This window comes from Polyodon spathula, chromosome 46 (assembly GCF_017654505.1).
Source record: "Polyodon spathula isolate WHYD16114869_AA chromosome 46, ASM1765450v1, whole genome shotgun sequence".
NCBI classification, from domain to species: Eukaryota; Metazoa; Chordata; class Actinopteri; order Acipenseriformes; family Polyodontidae; genus Polyodon; species Polyodon spathula.
The window spans coordinates 1,748,785-1,770,771 of record NC_054579.1 but is presented as its reverse complement, the minus strand read 5'-3'; the positions used below and the strand labels follow the sequence as shown (position 1 = coordinate 1,770,771).

At 42.0% G+C, this 21,987-nt stretch overlaps 1 protein-coding gene across 1 annotated transcript; it reads left to right on the top strand.

Annotated features, from left to right (window-relative positions):
- Positions 1 to 708: 708 nt before the first annotated feature.
- Positions 709 to 20,930, top strand: LOC121306139 (brain-specific angiogenesis inhibitor 1-associated protein 2-like protein 2). The gene is made up of 14 exons (XM_041237864.1): positions 709 to 981; positions 2,574 to 2,649; positions 3,615 to 3,701; positions 6,876 to 6,937; positions 8,224 to 8,295; positions 9,520 to 9,636; positions 9,747 to 9,893; positions 10,652 to 10,813; positions 12,440 to 12,551; positions 13,199 to 13,412; positions 14,490 to 14,555; positions 16,201 to 16,393; positions 18,496 to 18,536; positions 19,314 to 20,930. Exons 1-14 carry the CDS (start codon positions 931 to 933, stop codon positions 19,387 to 19,389), a joined length of 1,476 nt encoding a protein of 491 aa, XP_041093798.1. The 5' UTR covers positions 709 to 930; the 3' UTR covers positions 19,390 to 20,930.
- The last annotated feature ends 1,057 nt before the right edge of the window (positions 20,931 to 21,987 follow it).

Sequence of the window (21,987 nt, the reverse complement as noted above, 5' to 3'; positions counted from 1 at the left end):
CGTTAATTAATATGAAGCCGTTTGGTGTTAATGAAGTGGAACTCCACACAAAACAACGCAGCACCCCGGCTTCCCTTGGTTACACAATTATTGATTATCTATCAGTACCAATCTGAGTGTAATATCCAGTAGAACCTGCTGTGATCAAACTAACTACAATCCGTTTTGATTTTCCAAGCGATTATTTGTATTAACTTTTTTTTTTTTTGTACTTTTTGACACAAAATCATTTTTATTGATCTTTAGAAATTTCTGCAGTGAATTGTGGTGTGATTCACCACTGATGGGCACAGTCTCTACTGTGCAGAACGGAAACCCCACTGAAACTTGTCAAGCACTTTGTTACCCTCAAGGCATTAATTCAGCCTGTTTGTTACTACTTATTCTAGCACCTTAGCTAGCTGTTGAATTGATCAGCAGTGTGTTCAGTGTTTCTGAGCCCTGTTGAATTGATCAGCAGTGTGTTCAGTGTTTCCTGTCCCTGTTGAATTGATCAGCAGTGTGTTCAGTGTTTCCTGTCCCTGTTGAATTGATCAGCAGTGTGTTCAGTGTTTTCTGTCCCTGTTGAATTGATCAGCAGTGTGTTCAGTGTTTCTGTGCCCTGTTGAATTGATCAGCAGTGTGTTCAGTGTTTCCTGTCCCTGTTGAATTGATCAGCAGTGTGTTCAGTGTTTCCTGTCCCTGTTGATCAGCAGTATGTTCAGTGTTTATGGGAGTGGGGTAGCCTTGGGCTGAAAGCCAGTTGTTTGTTCTCAGCTCACAGATCAGGTTTATGGCCCTGCTTAATTATTTATATGGCTCTATCTTGAACTAGCAGAGCAAGAAGGAAGTCTGTCAGTTTATAAGAGGAGAGGCTTGCAAGCAAAAGGAATACAGTAACGCACAGCCACCCAGCCATTGCTATTTTCTAACCCTGTGACCGTATCCGCAATGGCGCTGCCTGGGGACAGACTGCACCGCTCCACCTTAAGGGCTTATGGGGTAAGTACGGAACAAACAGACCGGTTATAATGTTGCAGAAAATCGCTAATTTTAGATGATTACGAAACACGATAAAATACATCACAACCAAACTAGTGTCTGGGTTCAGTTACCTTGTATTTTCTTGTGTTTCATAATACTCTAAAATTTGAGTTTTTAAGAGTTTATTCCTAGTAAAAGTATTACGAAGTGGTGCCTGTAAGTGATTCTGCCCTTCTGAAGTCTTTTTAAACTTTTTTAGCAGTGGCTGACCAATACAGCAGAGGGCTCTCCAGCTGTGTCTGGGTGTAAAACTTGCAGATCATTAAAAACAGTATAAAATGTAGAAACCTCAATTCACTGCATTGGGATTGTAGGTTGTAATGTTAATAATGTGGTCAATATTTCACTCCTCTGGGAATCCCAGTTGGGTTAATATACAGTGAAAGAGTCATGGTGTTTAGATAATTAAAATACACGCCAAAAAGCCCCTTCCTTTAATTAGCATTTCCGTCTTCCTTTAAAGGAATTTGAGGGCTGCACTGTGACACTGCCGGAAATCTCATGTTTACAGTAAAAATCTCTTTGTTTAGCGCTAATTGTGATTGTGTACAGGACTGGACTTCATGACAGATCGCTGGAGCAGTCTCTGTATTCCTGTGCTCCTCTATTCTGACATGCTTAAACAGATCTGGATAGAAGTCATCATACAGACCCTGGCCATATTGTCAAAGAGTTTTCTCCATTCTTATATTAGTGAGCTAATGTTACAAAACACATCAAGAGTAGTGCTTAAGAGAACTGGAAGTGGATCACTTAGTTGTCTGGTTCTAGTTTTGTAAAATGAACAGGTGTTTTACCTGATTAATTACCTCTTTTTTTTTTTTTTTTTTTTTTTTTTTTTTTTTTTTTTAAAGACCGGAGTAAACTCTTTGAAAATGTGGCCCCTTGTCATTTTGCTGATCGTATGGGCTGCTCCGATTGATCGCTGTGCATAGTTAACCAATTGCTAACATGCGATTACCAGAAGCTGCGGGTCTTGTGTGTTACACAGGGGAATGCATGTGTGATTGTATGTCCTGGGTCATGGTGTTACCATGTAGTCAAGTCATTTCTGTGTAATTACATAGTAAGAACAGGACTCCGTGGTAATCACCACGTTATTACAGTGTTTTGATAAGTTGCTCATTTCCTTCGATGTCTTTAACCCGTTAAGGTGCAGAATAAATTGGACGGCTGTTCAAAGGGTTTCTTCTTAAAATACATTTCAGAGGGACTCGGATATCACAACAGTTTCGATGACCAGACCCAACCTGTCAGTACTTTTTAAACCCTGTTTCCTGCACCTCATTGCAAAGACAAGAAAGTTAGCATCATTTGTATTTGTGGGACAGGCATAACTCTTTAAGGTCAAAGGGACAAAGTGTTGCTCCCTTTCTTCAAACTCGCTTTCAAACAGCCAGTGGGGGCAACTCAAGTTAATCTCATTATGTAATGCAACGCAACCTGTTTCATTAACTGTAATGAAGTATCAGTATCTCAAATGATCGCCTGCTGTTTTCATGATGTTGTCTTTAATATTTAGCCCATTGTTTTGCTTTGATGTTTAACAGAATATAATGGAGCAGCTCAACCCCAGTTTACAGAAGCTTGTCACCCTGGGGAATAACTACATTCAAGCTTTTCAAGGTAAATCATTACAGATTTTTTAGAAGCTGTGCTAAAGCAGAGGCTAATTAAACAAACAGGTACCAGATCTTCTCATTAAGGAAGAGAGATAGCATTTCTGCGTGTAGATCGAATGTACCTCCCTTGGTTTATACTAGCTTCCTTATTGCTTCAAGTTCTCATCTGCTTGTGGCTTTGGTGTGTCATTGTTGGTGTCAGGAACTGCACAGCTGCATAATCTTCAGGTTTGAACAGTGCCAGCAGCAGAGCGACTGATCTGATCAACAGGAGCGACGACACTGTTGTTAAGAACAATAGTTTTTCGTAGCTGTAATAAAAATAATAATTTCCTTACTCATAGATCTTACATCATAAAGAATATCCCTCTAAACTCTTAACCCTAGCCCCCTAGCCCTAACCCCCGTGTATAGGGCTGAATTAGAGGATCATTGTAATAAGTGATAGCTCAGTATTGGAGCAACAGAACCCAGAATCACTCAGGAAACAGGAATGGAGTGACATCATTCAAGCGTTTCTTTTAGCGTTCCTGATGAAAGTACAGAGCGATCCTTTCTAATGCTGAACAGAATAATTCAGGGCTGTCCAATAAACCACGGTCTCGGAGGGCCATTCCATTTCGGGTTTTGCAGGTAAAATTAGATACTGAGCTACTTCAGGGCTTGGGTGGAGGTTTCGTTGGTTCAATGAAGCATTAAGAGCAGGGCTGGAACAAACACCAGGACTGGAAGAGCCAACTTTGTCCGCTCCTGATGTTATTGAATCAGTAACATGGAGTTATTCCTTCACCTTTCTCGCCTCCAACCCAGACAGAACAATAAAAGGAAACGGCAGTTATTTTCAGAAATATTGCTCATGCACAACCCAGCACATTTAATGGTAACTCTTCAACATCACATTATTTTAAAGTGTGACTCGTTTATAAGCTGCTCCTGTTGGCTTCATGGTGAATGGCTTTGTGTTTCCAGCTCTGGCGATGGCCAGTGATGCTTACTTTGGAGCCCTGGAGAGGATTGGGGAGCAGGCAATGAAGACCATGACCTCCAAAGCACTGGGTAAGGAAGCAGTGCCACACGTTCAAGCATCCATTAATTAAGCGACAGTGCCTGTTGATTGAAAGCTCTGCCGTGTGGCCATTGACCGCGTCTTGAGTCGAAGGTGAGGGCACCGAAGTCAAGGTCAACCACACGGTAGAGCCTTCATTGAGAGGGCACAACAGCTATTAGACAATTATTTTTCTCATTATTTTCTTTAAAAAAACACTTTAAACCTAGATTTGGGGTTACACACACAATTAGAGATTAAAAAAAAAAAAAAAAAAAAAGTAAATAACTATTTATCTGTCAGAACTGCTTATAGCTTATCTAGACAGGGCCAGATATCTGAATGGTGCAATATTACTGATCTGTCTGTGTCTCGGTGTGTTGTTGTTGAAAGCTCCAGTCGAGCTGCCTGGCTGTGATTGGCTGCCTCGTCAGTTGCAGCTACAAGGTTGCTTTCGTCTGTGTATTGATTGGCTAGTTTTGGTGGGTAATGAAATGCATTTGCGCCAATTGTGTCTTTATTTAGTATTTGCTGTCCAATAGATGTGAGTTGAGCTTTCAATACGGCAAGTTAAAAGATAAAAGCCGGCACCTGTGCGGATCGATTTTAAGTTTGGTTCACAGGTGATGCTATGATGTTCCAGCGGGCGTCTGCTGTCTGGTAGAAGCTCGCTAGAGCTGGAAGCTGATTGGCTCGTGATTGGCTCAGTTTATAACACACGTGGCATCCCTGCATGGGGATGTAGGCCATACTTGTGTGTTTTTATCAGCACCCCTGGGTTTGTATCCCTGCCATTGGGGGTGTAGTGTACGCCTGTATATCACAATTTACAGCTCTGGTTTTATCTAGAGAAACATTTGTCCAATTATCCCAACATTAGCTAAGGGACTTCTTTTGCACATAATGTAGAGAAAACACCAATTGTTTGTTGGTCTGCCAGACTGATTTCTGTTCATAGTTTTAGAGTTGTGCTTCTATTAAGAGTACCAGACACGCACGCACACACACACACACACACACAGACAGAGAGGCTAGTGAATCTGCCAGCTGTATGTGTGGTAGTCTTTGAATTTATCAGGCCATAACGCAGTTATTTGAGTAGCCAGTCATCTGTTACAGTGTTTATTTATAGCACAAGCCCCTGTCTAATGTTTAATCACAGATAACGTTTATTGCTCTGTGCAAAAGAAAACTACATGCAAGACTATTGGAAAAAAAACCAGGAGCATATCTGCTGTTCATTTTAAGTCCATTATTACTCATGGAAAAACATAACCCTTTTCTAACCCGATTAATATTGGTGCTCTTGTATGCATTCTCGGTTCTTCTTCATTGTTGTTTCTGTTCACATCACTATTTACCAGGCTTACTTTTTCAAGTCTTCAAACCTGAATTATTGACACTGGTAGGATGTAATCTCTGCTTCTCTGGGACAGCAACTGATTTTCTATAGAAATGTTAAAAACCCGACTATTCAGTTGCTAGTATACGCTCTCCACAGGTCACTGGTGTGATTTTAAATGACTATTCCGAGTGAAGAAGCAGCTGCCTGGGTTTGTGTGGATCGCTGTCCCTCACAGAGTTTAACAACAGCAGCGATCGTCACAAACCCAGGCAGCTGCTTCTCCACTTGTTTCACTCTGAGTGGTAAATTAACCCTATCGACGCCAATGCCCCTCACCTGACTGCAGGCACCCGATTTCTTTGGAGCGCGCGCGATCCCAATAATCGGTTTGTTAATAACACAGTAAACTAAGCAGAAACATCGATACAGAGCCATACAAAAGATACATACTAGGGCACAGAAACACATAAGAAACTAAACATCACAAAACTGCAGATGGTTTAACACATTCCTGTGACGTTGAACTTTACTTTCAACTTATTTCCTAATGACATTTCTCATAAAAATAAGGGCATAGGACAAGTTATAAAGAGGAGGCTGTTGAGCTTATCAGTGCATGTCTGATTCCTAGTAACTGATTGATCCCAAAGCTTTGTCAAGTCAGGTATAATTAAAGAGTTTAGTAAAAAAAAAGTTATTAAAGGCTAGAACTCTCAATTCAAGTTAAATATATCCTAACTCTTTGTCAAAGTCATGTTATCATAGCTTATGCAATCAATTAAAGGGCATGTTGTATAAAATATTAGATGATAAGAGATCAGATAATGCAGGGTATTGCTGTAATGAATCAAAGTGACTGTGTAACTGGTCCATCCTCGTTTTCAAAACGTCACACAATAGGACTGAACCGGTCGGCTGTGGGTTTCATTGAAGTCTGAGCTCAAAACTGGTTTCTGTAGTTTTTGAGTAAATCCGAGGAACAGGAAAAATAAAAACAGCCCCCTCCTCTGAATACCGTGTCGTATAATTACTGTTGATTCTTGTTTTGAAACCAAACCAGCTTGTTTAGATTCTGGTTTAGCTAAGTTATCTGTGGAAACAGCTTTCGTCAGCATTTCCTGTGACTTTGAAACCAGATGAATCCACTGCTGAGATCAGCCTGGGAACAACAGCCCTTGTTGTAGCTGAACGCTAATAAAAACAGTTAAGAGCACGCTCTAGTCACAATAAACAGGCCTGGCTGCAATCTTCAGAAGGCCAAGGCTTCGGTTTTGAGGGGTTTACTTCAGCAATAGCAGCCTGATGAGACATCCTTGCAGGGTGGTAGGCGACTGTCTTGGGAATGTAAGGGGTAAGCTGCTGTACAGACAGTAACCAAGGTGATGCCTGATCATCTGTGTTATGTTGCGATTAGAAACTGATGAACAGGACCGCCTCTGCTTCCTGTCTCAGTCTGACTACGCCATCTAAACCCCCCCCCCCCCCCAAACGAGCAAGATGGGCCGAATGAACCAGGCCTCCAGAGGAGAAAGGAATGTGGGGCTAGTGAAGTAGACTGCTTTCTGTCCAGATTGGAACCCAGGGCTCCAGAGGAAGGTGAAAGGCAGGAATGAGAGGCTAGTGAACCTGACTGTGACATATATGCTAGAGAATGGAGCTGTGGCACTAAGCTATGTGTGGTGTGAAGCATTTGACTACTGTGCTGAAATAAATGTGCTCTGTGCTTGGAAGGAACCAGCAGATCTCTCTCTCTCTCTCGTTGGTATTATTATTGTTTCATTGAGAAAGACATCAACACCTGCCCTGTGTGTTTTTAATGTGCTCTCCTCTTTAATTTCAGGGGACGTTTTGATTCAGATCTCAGACAGCCAGAGACTACTGACCTCTGACCTGGGAGGAGTTGTAAGTTTTGCTGTTTTGGCTAAACTAACTAAAAGACAATGAGCCATATTTTCACAGCACGCACTTCCGTCTTTAATTCCTTGAATTTTTTGAAAGAGGTCAAACTCCTAACCTTAACTCTTTAAGTGTACAAAACTAGAACCAAAAAACGAAGGTGTATATTTCAAGTCCTCTTAAGCGCTGTCAGCGTCCTTTGTAGCTCATTTTGTAACATTAGCATTGTTTTTTTCTCCTTTTAAAAAATAAGAATAGAAAAGATTACATACGAAAGTATTCTTATCACACAATAAAGTGGGCAGTAATGCACAAGTGGCCCAAAACCAGCACAAGACCTGTATTATTGTAAATATAATAAGATTTTCTGACCCTTTATAGATTCTGTTTCGTAAAGCACACAAAAGTGGAGACAATTTCAAAACAAACCACAGCCATTATCACTCTCGCTACAACAAGCAGAGTACAGTGGAGAAGAAATAATGTTCGTCAGCTCGACACATATGATTCAGGACTAAAAGGGTTGATGAGCAAGCCATCACACAAGAGCAAGTACCCCCAAGTGTCCAGGAATGAGGAACGACAAGGCGTGGGGTACTGTTTACCCTGGGGACCCAGTGACCATAACAGAACCCCTTGTACAGTACTGTACTGCTGCTATATATATATCGATTAGGGTAGCTAAGCTATTATTATTATTATTTTAAATTATTTTATTAATAACTTGAAATTGCCTAAATAAAACAAAACATTCACTGAGTAACGGTTATATCCTCCATAACTGTAAATAATACAGTTTAAAATAAATGTGGTTATTAAAAGAAAAGAAAGCTACAGTGTGACCGGGCCTGTGGTCGGTAGCTATCCAGAAGCACTGCTTATACGTATAGTATCCTACTCAAACACTCAAGTGCATACTGTGATACTGGAACTCACTTTGACAAGTAACCCTCTTTGTAGCCAATGAACCGTCAAAAAAAAAATAAACTTCCCATTCACAAGTCCTTCAGTTTGAGTGCTTTGCTACATAATGCAGTTCTGTGACGATGACAACACTCATTCAATCCTGGCATGCAAAAAAGGGCTGCAGGAAATGCATTACGGTATGCTAAGAGAGACAAGGCAGGAGTGCTTTTAAGGTGCGCTAAAAAAATGTATCTACCCAAAAAAATTAATTGCAGAACTGTGATTAATTGACAGCCCTAATATATATATATATATATATATATATATATATATATATATATATATATATATATATATATATATATATATATATAAATTTCTTTCAGTTTCGCTGGTTTCACACTGAAGTGCTGCAGGAAATGGACAATAATGTCAAACTGGACAAGGATTACATTGCTGTGAGTATCGGCTTCTTTAATTGTGTATTTTACATCCAGAAAACAGTACAATATTAATCTGATAATCTTAAATAAAAACCATGTTATAGTGGAGAGTTTTGTTTGCGCTGCGTCTTGGCTTCTAGAAAAAGTGGTATTAAATCTCAGTCACTTGCACAGTGTGTAACTTAACTGGAAAGCAGTAACACTCAACAGGATGTTCGTTACCTGGGGGTGCTGTTAATTACTCTAGACGCGTATGGAACAGCAGCACCCACCCTGAAGTGAATCAGACAGAGGAGACATATCTGCACAGACTGGAATATTCGTTAGCCAATGGGGTTGCTCCCTCTGTTCTTGCCATTGTTATGTGTGCTAGTGTATGGATTAGAGCTGGTCCAATAACATCACAGTGAGGACCCCATATGGTTATAAACAGGCTGTAAGTAAATTACAATGACCTCCTTCAACCAGTACACATTTAAAACAGACACCTCGCGCTGAAGCATGTCCTGACAGTCTTTTCACAAGATGAGCGCTTCTCTACATTTTTGTAATAATGAGATACAAGAGCACGTTACCCCTGTGCTGGCGTCTTTGCGTTGGCTTCCTGTCGGTTTAGGATTGATTTTAAGGTGCTGCTTTTAATTTCTAAAGCTTCAAATGACGTCGCTCCATTTTATCAAAATGGTCTTTTAACCCCGTATGTCCCTAGAAGCTCGCTTGGATCACAGGATGCAGGGTTACTTACTATTCCCAAAATTCAGAAAAAGAACACAGGTGGTAGAGCATTCAGCTATAATTCCCCTAAACTATGGAATGAGCTACCGAGATCTGTAAGGGAAGAAGCAACTGTTGTTGCTTTTAAAACTAGATTAAAAACACATTTTTATAATCTAGTTTATATATCTTAAAAATGATATGTATTTTTTTTTTAAATTGTTTTATAGTTTTTATTCTATTAATTTGTATTGCATATTGTTACTTTTTAAAATATTTGTCAATGTTTTTGTCTGTGTAAAGCGCTTTGGGGTGATTTATCAGGAAAGGCGCTGCTGTATAAAAATGAAGATTGCTTGATTTGTGACATACTGACTGGCAATACCCCTACTTTCAGACACACTCAATAACACGTGCTAAAGAATGCCCTTATCGAGCTTCATCCCAGTTGGGTAATAGCTTCTCTGTGTGCTGTGCTTCTGGTTTGCTGGGGTTCAGAGGTGAAGGGTGTCCGTCTCTCTACAGGGCAGCAGGAGGCACTATGAGCTGGAGTTCAGGACTCGAGTGGCATGTCTGGAGAAGCAGCAGACCCAGCTCTGGGCATCAGAGAAACGCAGGGGCAGGAACCACAGAGACCTGCAGGTAATAAGGGGCAGGAGAGAGGGAGATGAGGAAGAATTAAAACCATGGTAAATGCATAGTATAACCATGGGGAACAAAACATGTGGCTCTCTCCCTCCCTCCGTGTTCAGGAGCAGACAGAGTATCTGCAGGGGGAGATCCAGGGCTTCCTGAGAGACAGCATGCAGGAGGCGGAGAGGGAGGAGCAGAGACGCTACCGATTCCTGGCAGAGAAACACTGCGGGCTGAGCCAGTCTCTGCTGTACCTGCTGAGCAAGGTAACTAACCCTGGCCCAGACACACTGCCCTGAGCAAAGAAACTAATAACCCTGACCCAGACACATTGCCCTGAGCAAGGACACTAACCCTGATCCAGACACATTGCCCTGAGCAAGGAAACTAACCCTGACCCAGACACACTGCCCTGAGCAAGGAAACTAATAACCCTGACCCAGACACACTGCCCTGACCCAGACACACTGCCCTGAGCAAAGAAACTAATAACCCTGACCCAAACACACTGCCCTGAACTAATAACCTGACCCAGACACACTGCCCTGACCCTGAGCAAGGAAACTAACCCTGACCCAGACACATTGCCCTGAGCAAGGAAACTAACCCTGACCCAGACACACTGCCCTGAGCAAGGAAACTAACCCTGACCCAGACACACTGCCCTGAGCAAGGAAACTAACCCTGACCCAGACACATTGCCCTGAGCAAGGAAACTAACCCTGACCCAGACACACTGCCCTGAGCAAGGAAACTAACCCTGCCCTGAGCAAGGAAACTAACCCTGACCCAAACTGTCTTGTGTGCTTGACTCAGTTCAGTTTCAATAACGCTGATGATGGCACTAGAGCCCAAATGCTTGTCTGCTTGACTTTTTCTTCTAGTTTCAATAACACTGATGAAGGCACTAAAGCCAAAACGCGTGTCCGATTGATCGTTTCCTCTAGTTTGAAGGCACTAGCCGTAACGCTTGTCAACTAGACTTGGGTTCCTCTAGTGTTACTGCAACACTCTTGAGTTTCAGACTGCGGGAGTGCTGCAGCAGCAGGCCGAGGTGTGGAGAGAGAGGGTGAACGAGAGCCGATCGGGTTCGAAAGTGAAAACGGGAGGCCGCAGCCCGGCTCCGAGCAGACCCCGTACTCCCTCAGGGAGACCTGCCTCCAGCCCTGCCTTCCTGGACAACGCGGTGAGATCCCATCCAAACAGCAGCGTGGGGCCGGCCTGACATGTAACACTGTTCCTCTTCTTGTTGTGATGCCCATTTGTCAATCATTTTCTGTTTCTGTTATCACATCCTGGTGACTGTTTGCACAGTCCAGAGGTAACCATTTACCCTGCAACACCTACAGTATATTTGATCTACAGTATGTTGCATCTCATGTTGATGTACAGTATTGCGGGGGAGCGGTTCATATTTACACTCTACCAGCTTAGCTTTAAAATGTTTGAGAGCCCTATTGAGGCCACAGGGGTCCCTTGTAGAAGTTTACCACAGTATTCTTTCACTTTTCCCATGGTTATACTACGGATTAACCATAGTTTTACCCTGGTTTGTTGTGTTTATTTTTAATATACGTTACCAGACCTCTCTGTGCTTTACAATGATTCCCTATGCTTTATCACACCTCTATATGCTTTACAATGCTTCCCTATGCTTTATCACACCTCTCTGTGCTTTACAATGCTTCCCTATGCTTTATCACACCTCTCTGTGCTTTACAATGCTTCCCTATGCTTTACCACACCTCTATGTGCTTTACAATGATTCCCGATGCTTTTTCACACCTCTATATGCTTTACAATGCATGCTTTATCACACCTCTCTGTGCTTTACAATGCTTCCCTATGCTTTACCACACCTCTCTGTGCTTTACAATGCTTCCCTATGCTTTACCACACCTCTATATGCTTTACAATGCTTCCCTATGCTTTATCACACCTCTCTGTGCTTTACAATGCTTCCCTATGCTTTACCAGACCTCTCTGTGCTTTACAATGCTTCCCTATGCTTTACCAGACCTCTCTGTGCTTTACAATGCTTCCCTATGCTTTACCACACCTCTCTGTGCTTTACAATGCTTCCCTATGCTTTACCACACCTCTCTGTGCTTTACAATGCTTCCCTATGCTTTACCACACCTCTCTGTGCTTTACAATGCTTCCCTATGCTTTACCAGACCTCTATGTGCTTTACAATGCTTCCCTATGCTTTATCACACCTCTCTGTGCTTTACAATGCTTCCCTATGCTTTACCACACCTCTCTGTGCTTTACAATGCTTCCCTATGCTTTACCAGACCTCTCTGTGCTTTACAATGCTTCCCTATGCTTTACCAGACCTCTCTGTGCTTTACAATGCTTCCCTGTGCTTTACCACACCTCTCTGTGCTTTACAATGCTTCCCTCTTTACCAGTCTCTGTGCTTTACAATGCTTCCCTGTGCTTTACCAGACCTCTCTGTGCTTTACAATGCTTCCCTGTGCTTTACCACACCTCTCTGTGCTTTACAGTGCTTCCCTATGCTTTACTTTATCTTGCCGTGCTTTACAGTGCTTCCCTGTGCTTTATTATACTTTGCTGTGCTTTTACTATGGGAAACATTTATCATAAAGGGGGGCTTAAACTTTTTGAAAAGTCCCCAGGATGTGATGACTGAAGAACAATGAAAGTGATATACAGACTGATTTTCAGGCACAAGAACAAGCGCACATGTGTTTAGATGACTGCTCTTCCAGCCCGTGTCCAGCTGCCCTCTAGTTTCCTGTATATGCCATGTGTGGGCTCCTTGCTGAATCAGTTGTTTGTTTCTCAGTCCTGGAGTTCCACAGACTGCTTCCGTCCCGTCCCCCAGTCTGGAGAGAGGGAGCTGGAGAGGCAGCACCTGGGGGGAGAGCGCACTCACAGCTCAAGACTGCCCTCTAGAGGTACAGCGGCGGAACTGCTCTCAACAGACCCATGCAAACCAAAAATATTACGTTGACAAGTAAATCCTACACAAGTGACTGTCCGTTATCTAAATGATCCCGCACAAAGGGAAAGCTCCATTGACATGATGAACCCTGCAAGAGACTAATTGCAGGCAGGAGCATGGCTGTTTTGGTCTGTTTCTTGTTTCTAATTTCATGGGATTTATTTATTTATTTATTTATTTGCAGCAAACCTTTTACTGGTTTTAAAATATTGCCTCGTTGATTTGAGTTTCCATGCTTTGTTTTATAAATGTTACTGGTTATCTATTTCTATTAAACAATGATAGAATGTTTTTCAGTAGTAATTTCTATGAAGCGTTTTAAACCCATAATAAAATGTGCATCGATCAGTTTCCATCAGTACCGTTCAGTTGGTAGCAGCCTGTGTAAATGATACAGGTCCATCGGTTAATAGAGGGGATCACATCTTACAGGATCTGGTATCACAGGGTCTGCTGCAGCTGTTAGGTGATTGAGCTGCAGTGGCTGATTGTGCTTGTTCTGCAGTGGCTGAGTGTGCTTGTGCTGCTATAGTTGCACTGTTAGGTGATTGAGCTGCAGTGGCTCAGTGTGCTTGTTTGTTTCCCTGTGCTCGCTCGCAGGGCCCTCTCCTCACCACTCCGGTTCCTGCTCTCGCTCCAGCTCTCTGGGGGAGGTTCTGGGTGTGAACGGTGGGCAGCGCTTTCAGGCCATAACCTCCCACTCTGCTGGCTCGAATCCCACCCTGCTGAGCTTCCACAGCGGAGCCCTGATCACCGTGCTGGTGCCCACGCCTCAGAACGGCTGGCTGTATGGCAGAGAGGAGGGCAGCGCCGGGTGAGCCTGAGCAAGACTGCAAAACACTTCTTACAAGACAGAAATACCCATAGCAGATCCGAAACTAACAAGATGCAACGTAAAGAAGAGATTTAAACTAACACTGTGCACTGAATCACAGGCAACCCTCCCTGTGAAATTGCTTGTGGTTTTTTTGCACAGTGCCCCCTGGTGGGGGGTTAATCCACTGCGAACAGGGCGTGTCAGCCTCACAGGAGACGTTTGTTAAAAAGCACTTCCAGGGTTGCTATGGAAAGCACTGCAAAGAAGGCCGGTGATCTTGTCACGAGTGTGGGGTGATCGAGCTGCTTTAGAAGCAGCAGTAATATTTAAAGAAACCGCAGCGAACCCAACCGTTCATACACTGCCCCTGCCTTGCACAGCCTTTCATTGTACGGTCTCAGATTTGCAGTTTTGAAAGGAACACACGTTTTAGTCAGCATGTATTTTCAATTTAAAGCATGCTATGTGGCACCACGATGGGTTAAAGTACAAGCTGCCGTTTCCCCACCCCTTCACTGTGACGCTTTCAGCCAGTAACATGCTTTGACCCAGAAGACACTGCAGGGGTGAAATGACCCAGGGAGTCCAAGTGCAAACAGATAACCCACGAGCAAGGCATAGCAACTGAGAGCTTCCTTTAGCCTGAAGTAGCATCAGATATCATGCTTGTATGAGAATACACATGTTGTAACATGTATTTCTTTTAAAACTGCACACTGGAGGCGCATTTAGCTAATACAAGTGCAGAAACACATTTATTATTTTGTTAGCTACAATTATTTTAGATCTAATATTCCTACGTATAAGAGCAGCTTTCCAGCAGAAGAATAACTCAAAGGCATAAGTGGTCAACCAACCCCCTGTTATCTATTTGAGCTTTAACGAGCAAGTGGCAATGCTGTTGCACAAAACGATTTCATTAAAAACACTTTTTTGGGAATCAGCACTGTAAATATAATAGACACGTTCCTCAGTGTTTCTTGTCATTTTGGTGCATCATGCAGGGAGGTGAAAAGGCACAGAATGGAAGCGGGTTTTCCTCCATGTTAGATTTCTCTCTCTCTGTTTCTGCAGGCAAGGCTGGTTCCCTGCTGCCTATGTAGAACCCATAGGGCCAGAGCAAGAGACGGCACAGGGCAGGTGAGTCACCGGTACCTTCCAGTTCATTTATTATGTGTTCCAGCCAACAGGGATTGATAAAACAAGCTGTTCCCCCAGAGCATGTAGCCACCAGCTAGACATGGACTGCTGGCCAATACAAGCACCAGGAGTGCTTACAGCTTTCACACTTAGAACACTTTACTACAGACTTTTCTTCCACGGTATTTTGTGCTGTTTTACCATGCTTATCCTATGCATTTACCATAGTTTACCCTGGTTTGTCATGTTTGCTAATATGCTTTACCACCCCTCGCTGTTCTTTACAGTGCCTTGCCTTGCTTTCACTATGCTTTATTACACTTAGCTGTGCTTTTACGATGGGACCCTTTTCAACGGGCTGCGTTTGGCAAACTTCTTTCTAGTTTACGGTAATCCTGCTGTAAAATTACAGGAGAGCATTAGAAAAGAAATATTCAAAGAAAATATGTACAATCACAGTAAGAAACTGCATCCTATGAAGTGTTTAGTAATTCAATTTGATTATTTTGTGAGTTTATAAGACCTACTCCCACAGATTACATATGAAAACATTTAACAGAGCTCGCATTCCTTAGCTCTACATTTCATTTCCTAAGTCATATTTCATGCTTTCTTTACTTACATCCAGGCTTACTATTACTATACTTCCTTACTGTGATAGGCGTGGAGAATAAAGTGAATGTCCAGACAAAACTCCCAGTGAAAAACATCAGTATTTATTAATACAAATAAAATAATAAACAGTCGCCCCGATATCAACAATGGTATAGGGGAAGCCAATATGGTGGGTTTTCAGTCCCAAACAAAAAAAATGACACTCCAAAACTACAATCCTCCGTGCATGAAACTGTGCTCTGTAGTTCCCGGGGAAAGTGGTGTTCGAGGCTGTGCTGTGCTTGTGCAGTGAAGGCGAGTGCTCAGGGTTTTCGTGCTGATAAAGATTGCTGGCTCCGTGGCTGCAGCTCCTGGGTCCTCTTTAATACAAAACAAACTAACAAACACAGCACTCTGGCACGTCCGTCACCGTAAGGGCCACGCTGATGTGTGCACCACCAAACTTCTCCCTGCAATCAGCCCGTTGACATGGTTTCTCCAATCGCTGCTTGACCCGTGTCTGATCGTAATGGAGTTGTTTGGAGTACTTGCAGCTACGCGACTTCCCCAAGATGGCTGACTTCTGGTTTCCATCTACCATCGAGTCTGCCAATCGAGGGAAAAACCTACAAGCAACCTTACACAGCGCCTTTTCTGGTCGGGAGGGTGATTTACAGCTCAGATACCTTCGCTCTCTGTCACACTTACCTACTTACTTTACTAACTGACTTTACCAACGGACTTTACCAACGGACTTTAATAATTGACTTTAATAACTGACTTTACCAACTGACTTTAATAACTGACTTTACCAACTGACTTTACCAACTGACTTTAATAACTGACTTTACTAACTTGCTTTACTTATGTATTTACTGACTTTACCAACTGACTTTACTAACTGACTTTACTAACTGACTTTACAGTACTTGCTCACTTACTTACATGGTTACTTTACTTACTTTACCAACTTACTTTACTTATGTACAACTTTTCTTAATTTATTTGCTTACTATTCTTACTTTACTCACCTTACTTTACTTAATTCAAGATCGTGGACTTTCAGAAGCAGCCAGAGCACCGGAGATCTCCTCAACGAAGCCGCTCCTCGACTCCAGGATTCACGCAGTGGGGCCCCGCCTCCTGCCCCTCCCCTTCCCAGCAATCCTTCGATGGGATCGGTTGATCGGAGCTCTTCCAAGCCCCCTTCTAGCAGCAGACTGCAGAGTAATACAGATGACAAGGTGAACAGACCGCAGTGTGGGATAGGGAGAGGGTATGATTGGGATTGCCTACTCATATTTAGCATTCTTCATAATAAGTGTGATACAACATTCTAAACGCAATTGCATCTGACAGCATGCTGCAGCCATTTATGCGCTCCAAGGGGTTTAAAGTATACCATTTGATTCCCCATGGTACATTTTTTATAGCACTGTAGTTTGCTTGGCTTCTGTATGAACGACAGTGTCTTGTGTTCCTCCCTCCAGCAGGGGGTGTTTGCCTCCATCCTCTTCTCGATGACTCCTAACCCGTCATTTTGGTGGCTGAACGGAGGAAGCTCTATGTGTTAGGAGTAGGGTGAGAGACAGGCTGTGATGGTGTTTGGCGAATTATTGGCTCTGTTTGCAGTGCACGTGGGGTTTCAAATCTGAGGGTTTTATTCGACTCATTTCTACCTCTCAATTTTGAAAAAGATTTAAAGCTGAAATGTATTTAGAGAGTTTTCGGAGATGGCAGCGCAGCTGCTGTGCCAGATCAAAGTTCTCGTCATTTTGCACAGAACTCCACACACAGGCATGATGTCATTATTATTGTGGATTAGGGATTGCGGTTCAGGGATGCAGTGACACGCGGCAGGGTGTGAGGTCATTGGGCAATATGCCATGCCTCTGCGCTTCAACAGTGCAAGTCAAACCTTACATGTGGTCGTTTAAACGCTCTTTTCATATCATCTTGCTAAAAGAAACGGGTGTCGGGTGAGGGAACGAGTGGGTTCAATAGCTGGGTCTTCAAAGAATATTTCGAGCTGCGGCCTGACCAAACTGGAAAAAATAAATATCTGGGGAATGTACCTGAGAAGTAACTATTTGTAACTGTGACTAGTTCCAATTTTCTACAAGTAACTGCGACAAATTACTTTTTAAAAGTAACTCCCCCAGCACTGTCTGCAAGTTTACATTAACACGATTTGGCATTTTAGAGAAACACCGTTCCAGTATTTGAATCTTTTCAAGTAGAAAGACGTTTGTTTTTAGTCTGACTTCATTTCCCCCAGAACTCAGCTGAAACAGTACCAAGCAAGATCGTGACGGGAATTTTGGCTTTGAATCCAAATTTAAGAAATTCTATTTGGGAGAGCCACATCTTGTAAAACCCTAAATATCGAACCCCTAAGCGTGGTTTGTTTCCATAGTCGTGTTGATGTGTGATGATTACATTGTTTATTCTTTCAGCAGTCTGAGAAGAAATGTTCTGTCTGCCTGTCTCCTGACCACCAGAGACCTTTGAGTGTGTTTTAATACTGTCTCTCAACGTCCTTCTATTACTGTGATGATTCTGTGTGGCTGTACTGAAACCATTGCACGCGTTGAAAGCCTTGTGAGCCAATCCTAGCTCTTGGATTGTCCAGGCTGTATTATTTAGGATAATGTCCAGACAGTGTCATACTGTACCGTACTTGTATTTTGCTCCACCTTTATAACGCTGCAGTCTGGAGCCGTCGGTAAGAGACCATTTGTGTTCCACAAGAGTGAAGGTGCTGGTGGAATGACATTATGGGTCAAATGGACATGTACGTCATGACATGCTTGATGTTTAACAATCTGTAGTGCATGCATACTTGCAAACATTTTGTGTTTCAAACTAGGGGACAAAGTGCAGAGGGGGGGGGGGGGGAGAGGTTTAAAGAATAAGATTGCTGTTTTTTTTTTTTTTTTTTTTTCCTTTGAAGTTCATTAAAATAATTTTTAAATTTGTAAATAGCTGAAGTAATCCTTGCCCTGTGACTGGCAGACTGTGTTGTATTTTCCCAAAGCGATTGATGTTCTGAGATTACCCTCGCAAGAGCTCCACACAACAGATAAAGATTGATGGTCTGAGATTACCCTCACAAGGAAGCCACAACATCTCGCCATGCCGTCTTCCGGTTTACAGCCTCAAACCCTCCCTTTGCTGTGAAGTTCAATTTAGTTTTTCATAAAAGCAAAGCAGTGGTAATGACCCCAGGCTTGGTATTGTGTTAGTCATGATAGGTGAGAACACGTCCAGCCCTGATTCGGACTGTATTGAGAATGCCCTTCAGATGTAATCCCACATCATTACTACAGAGTATTTCTTGTTGCAGACATCACCTGACCCTGGGAGCCAGCCAGAGTTATTTCCACGGTAAGAAACTGAACACAAAGCAAAGAGATGGTGTTTTAGAGCCGAGAGTGTGACAGTGAGGGTGGATAGAATAGCACCCTTCTCTTCTATTCTATTCTATTTGTAACACCACATTCTCTGTCTTTGAGCCCTGATTAGCGTAAGGTCCTTTTAAAAATAAATAATAATAATAATAATAATAATAAACAGTTTAATGTCACAGAACCCTTCATTTATTTGATTGTAATTTATTGCAGCCCATATATATTTTATATTATTGCAGCCCATATATATTTATATTTATATTGTAATATTGGGCATATATACCACCTATATATACACCTCCTATATTATATATATATATATATATATATATATATATATATATTATATATATATATATACTATGAATATATATATATATGCTATATGCATATATACAATACAAACGTGTTATGTTTGACTAAGTTGGGGTGTCTCAGAGTGAAGGCAGATTCGGTAACTAAGCGGTTTAACGAACACAGGGCATTGTAATCCACTGAAAGAGTTACCTTTTTAAGAGCAGATTTTGAGCATTGTTTTGAAATGTTTTATCAGTGAGCAGTTTCAGAAGACGCCATTAGTGTCATATTCTCAACCGTGCTTTATTGGCCATTCTGTTATAGACTAATAACAGAATGGCTGGCCTCCATTGAAAACAGTGTCTGGTTGTTGTATAATATAATATATAGCAGACTCCGATATATCATATCACATGATATGATAAGTCTTAAGATGAGTGTATTTTTCCTCCTGTAGGGGCTCAAATCCATTTGCTACAGTAAAACTGAAACCCACAACAACCAATGACCGGTCATCACCTCGGACAAAATAACCTGGAGAGACCCAACGAAGAACCACACAGAGGCCCCTGTACCACAAGCAGTGCCACAGGGAGGAGCGCCACATTCAGGCTGATTACAAACTAAGCATGCCTTAGAGAAACCCTTGCCAGCCAGGGCAGTTAAAATTAAAAGGGGGGTGTGGGGGGGGTTGGGGCATGGGGATATTTCTACTTATTGATTGGTTGCTGACATTCCAATCACATATGGTTAGAGGATAAAAACCATTCCCATCACAAATATGACTGTTCCCTGCCCGTTCACCATGAGCAGAGTTGCGTGTACAAAAGGGCCTAATAAACCACTCGCTTTTTGGAGTGTGTGCATTTGTATGAACTGACTCACCACCTAATGTGATAACAGGCAGATACTGTGCCCAGGTAATCAATAGAGATGTGAAGGGGTTGGCTGAAAAAACTAAAATATCAAACTCAAACCCAGAAAACTTGTGCTGTTGTTCATATACAGCTGTATTTTGTTCACGGTTAACAAGATTTCACGATCATGGAGAAAACAGAATGTCTTTAAAAGCTGGACATACAAAACGAAATATTCTGCGATTTAGCGTGTACTGTTGTTCAGGTACGTATTTCAATATTTAGCAACATTTGTTATATTATAACTAGGCTTGCTACTTTTCGATTGTAATCGGCAAAGCTTGTCAAACGTCCTAACCCAAAAATATTAGTGTTAGACTGAAATAAATTTACATGGGATAAATGTTGGTAAAACCTCGCTGTTTTATATTTTCTTACCAAAAATAATCATTTAGTAATCATCTCTAGTCTGTGTAGTTTTTACACTTGCTCTCTGTCCCGCCTCCATTCCGCTCTGAATGGCTACGGGTCGCTGCCAGTCATCTCAGTGGTCTCTTAGTAGGCTACTGTAGTTTCACTGTCAGTCATTTCATCCTGTTCTGATAGAAGCGGTGCTAGAAAGCGAAATGACTTGTTGAAATGACTGTCAATCATCAAGACCTGCACCGACTGTGCCCTTTCATTTGCCAGCTACAGTGCCTGTCATTCAAAGCGCCCACTTTGAAATTAGCGGGTGAAGGTGTAGGTACGCTTTTGCTAGAGGTATACGGTGACAGGCACTTGATTTAACAACAAATAAAAGTCTATATTAGCCTTCAATTTGGAAAAAAATCAAATCAAATAGTAGAAAGCCTAATTATAACTGTAGGGCAAAATTATCAATCTAGAATGTGACACAGCTATTTTTTCTCCTTTAATAAATATTATGTTTAATTGCAAAAATAAGTTTGTTTTTTTACAATGAAAAAAGTACATCCCAGCTCCTATATTGCAAGAGTTGAGCTTTGCATGCTTTAAAGGCACAAAGCCAGCAGTTATGAACCTCTGTATCCTCCAAACGCGAATAAAATCCTCACACAATTTAAAATACATGTTTCATTGGGACCAGTTCATATACTGTCATTTCGATTGGGGTCTCTCTAGTGAGAGAGGCTGTTCATTTCGATTGCGGTCTCTTTAGTGAGAGAGGCTGTTCATTTCGATTGGGGTCTCTTTAGTGAGAGAGGCTGTTCATTTCGATTGGGGTCTCTTTAGTGAGAGAGGCTGTTCATTTAGATTGGGGTCTCTTTAGTGAGAGAGGCTGTTCATTTCGATTGGGGTCTCTCTAGTGAGAGAGGCTGTTCATTTCGATTGGGGTCTCTCTAGTGAGAGAAGCTGTTCATTTCGATTGGGTCTCTCCAGTGAGAGAGGCTGTTGGTTTGTACTGGTAGAAGTGCTGCTGCTTTCACTGTGTTCAGTGTCATTTCTCAGCGTTTGACAAACTGCTCCATAATTACTGTGCTCATTACACAATCAACCTCTTTCGTTGTATGCTGGCCCAGAAGCTGATGCCAATGTTAGATTTGAAATAACCCCCAGTACCTCACAGCAGCGCTCGTGTAAGTGAACTGATCCCTGGTCTGGGGAGCACTGCTTTGTCAGAGTCATGTGGGAGAGACTTTTTTTTGTATGTGCTCCTGCCCTGTGAAACATCCCACAGCCCTCCAGGGTCCCCGGCCCCCAGTTTGGCAACCCTTGTAATAGAAACTCCACAACCTAAATGTAGAAGCATTTAGAAGTCTTGTGCAGAGCTGTCAAAACTAGACTATTATTACCAGAAATATAAGTTCGTGCAGGGATATGAATTGATGTGTGTTGCAGCAGAGGAATGCTACATGTGAAAAGATGGTTGTTGTAACTAATTGTTCAGTTTATCTCAGGGATGTGATTGGTTAAACTCTCAATAGTTTATCTTGGTGTTAAATTTTACTTAAAAGAAAAACAAATAAAAAGCAACAACACTGGAATTACAAAACATTACTTGTACAGTACAAAAACATTACTTGTACAGTACAAGTTTGCATTTCATGAATTGTATAGTTTTTCTCTCCCAATACATGGTAATGGGTTTGTTAATAAAAAAAAGTTTGTAATAAAACAGGCAGTACACTGTGGGTTCTTATTGCTGATTTCAAATCATGATCCAAAAGACTGGGCTTTTATACAACTCATTACCACTCGGATATAAGCACAGTCACCAACCTCTTAACAGACTGTAATGAATTGGAAAGCCAT

Coding starts and splice junctions, on each gene's coding strand:
- LOC121306139 (XM_041237864.1), top strand. CDS start 931: ATGGCGCTGCCTGGGGACAGACTGCACCGCTCCACCTTAAGGGCTTAT. Junction 2,650..3,614: donor CTACATTCAAGCTTTTCAAG/GTAAATCATTAC, acceptor TTGTGTTTCCAG/CTCTGGCGATGGCCAGTGAT. Junction 10,814..12,439: donor CTGCCTTCCTGGACAACGCG/GTGAGATCCCAT, acceptor TTTGTTTCTCAG/TCCTGGAGTTCCACAGACTG.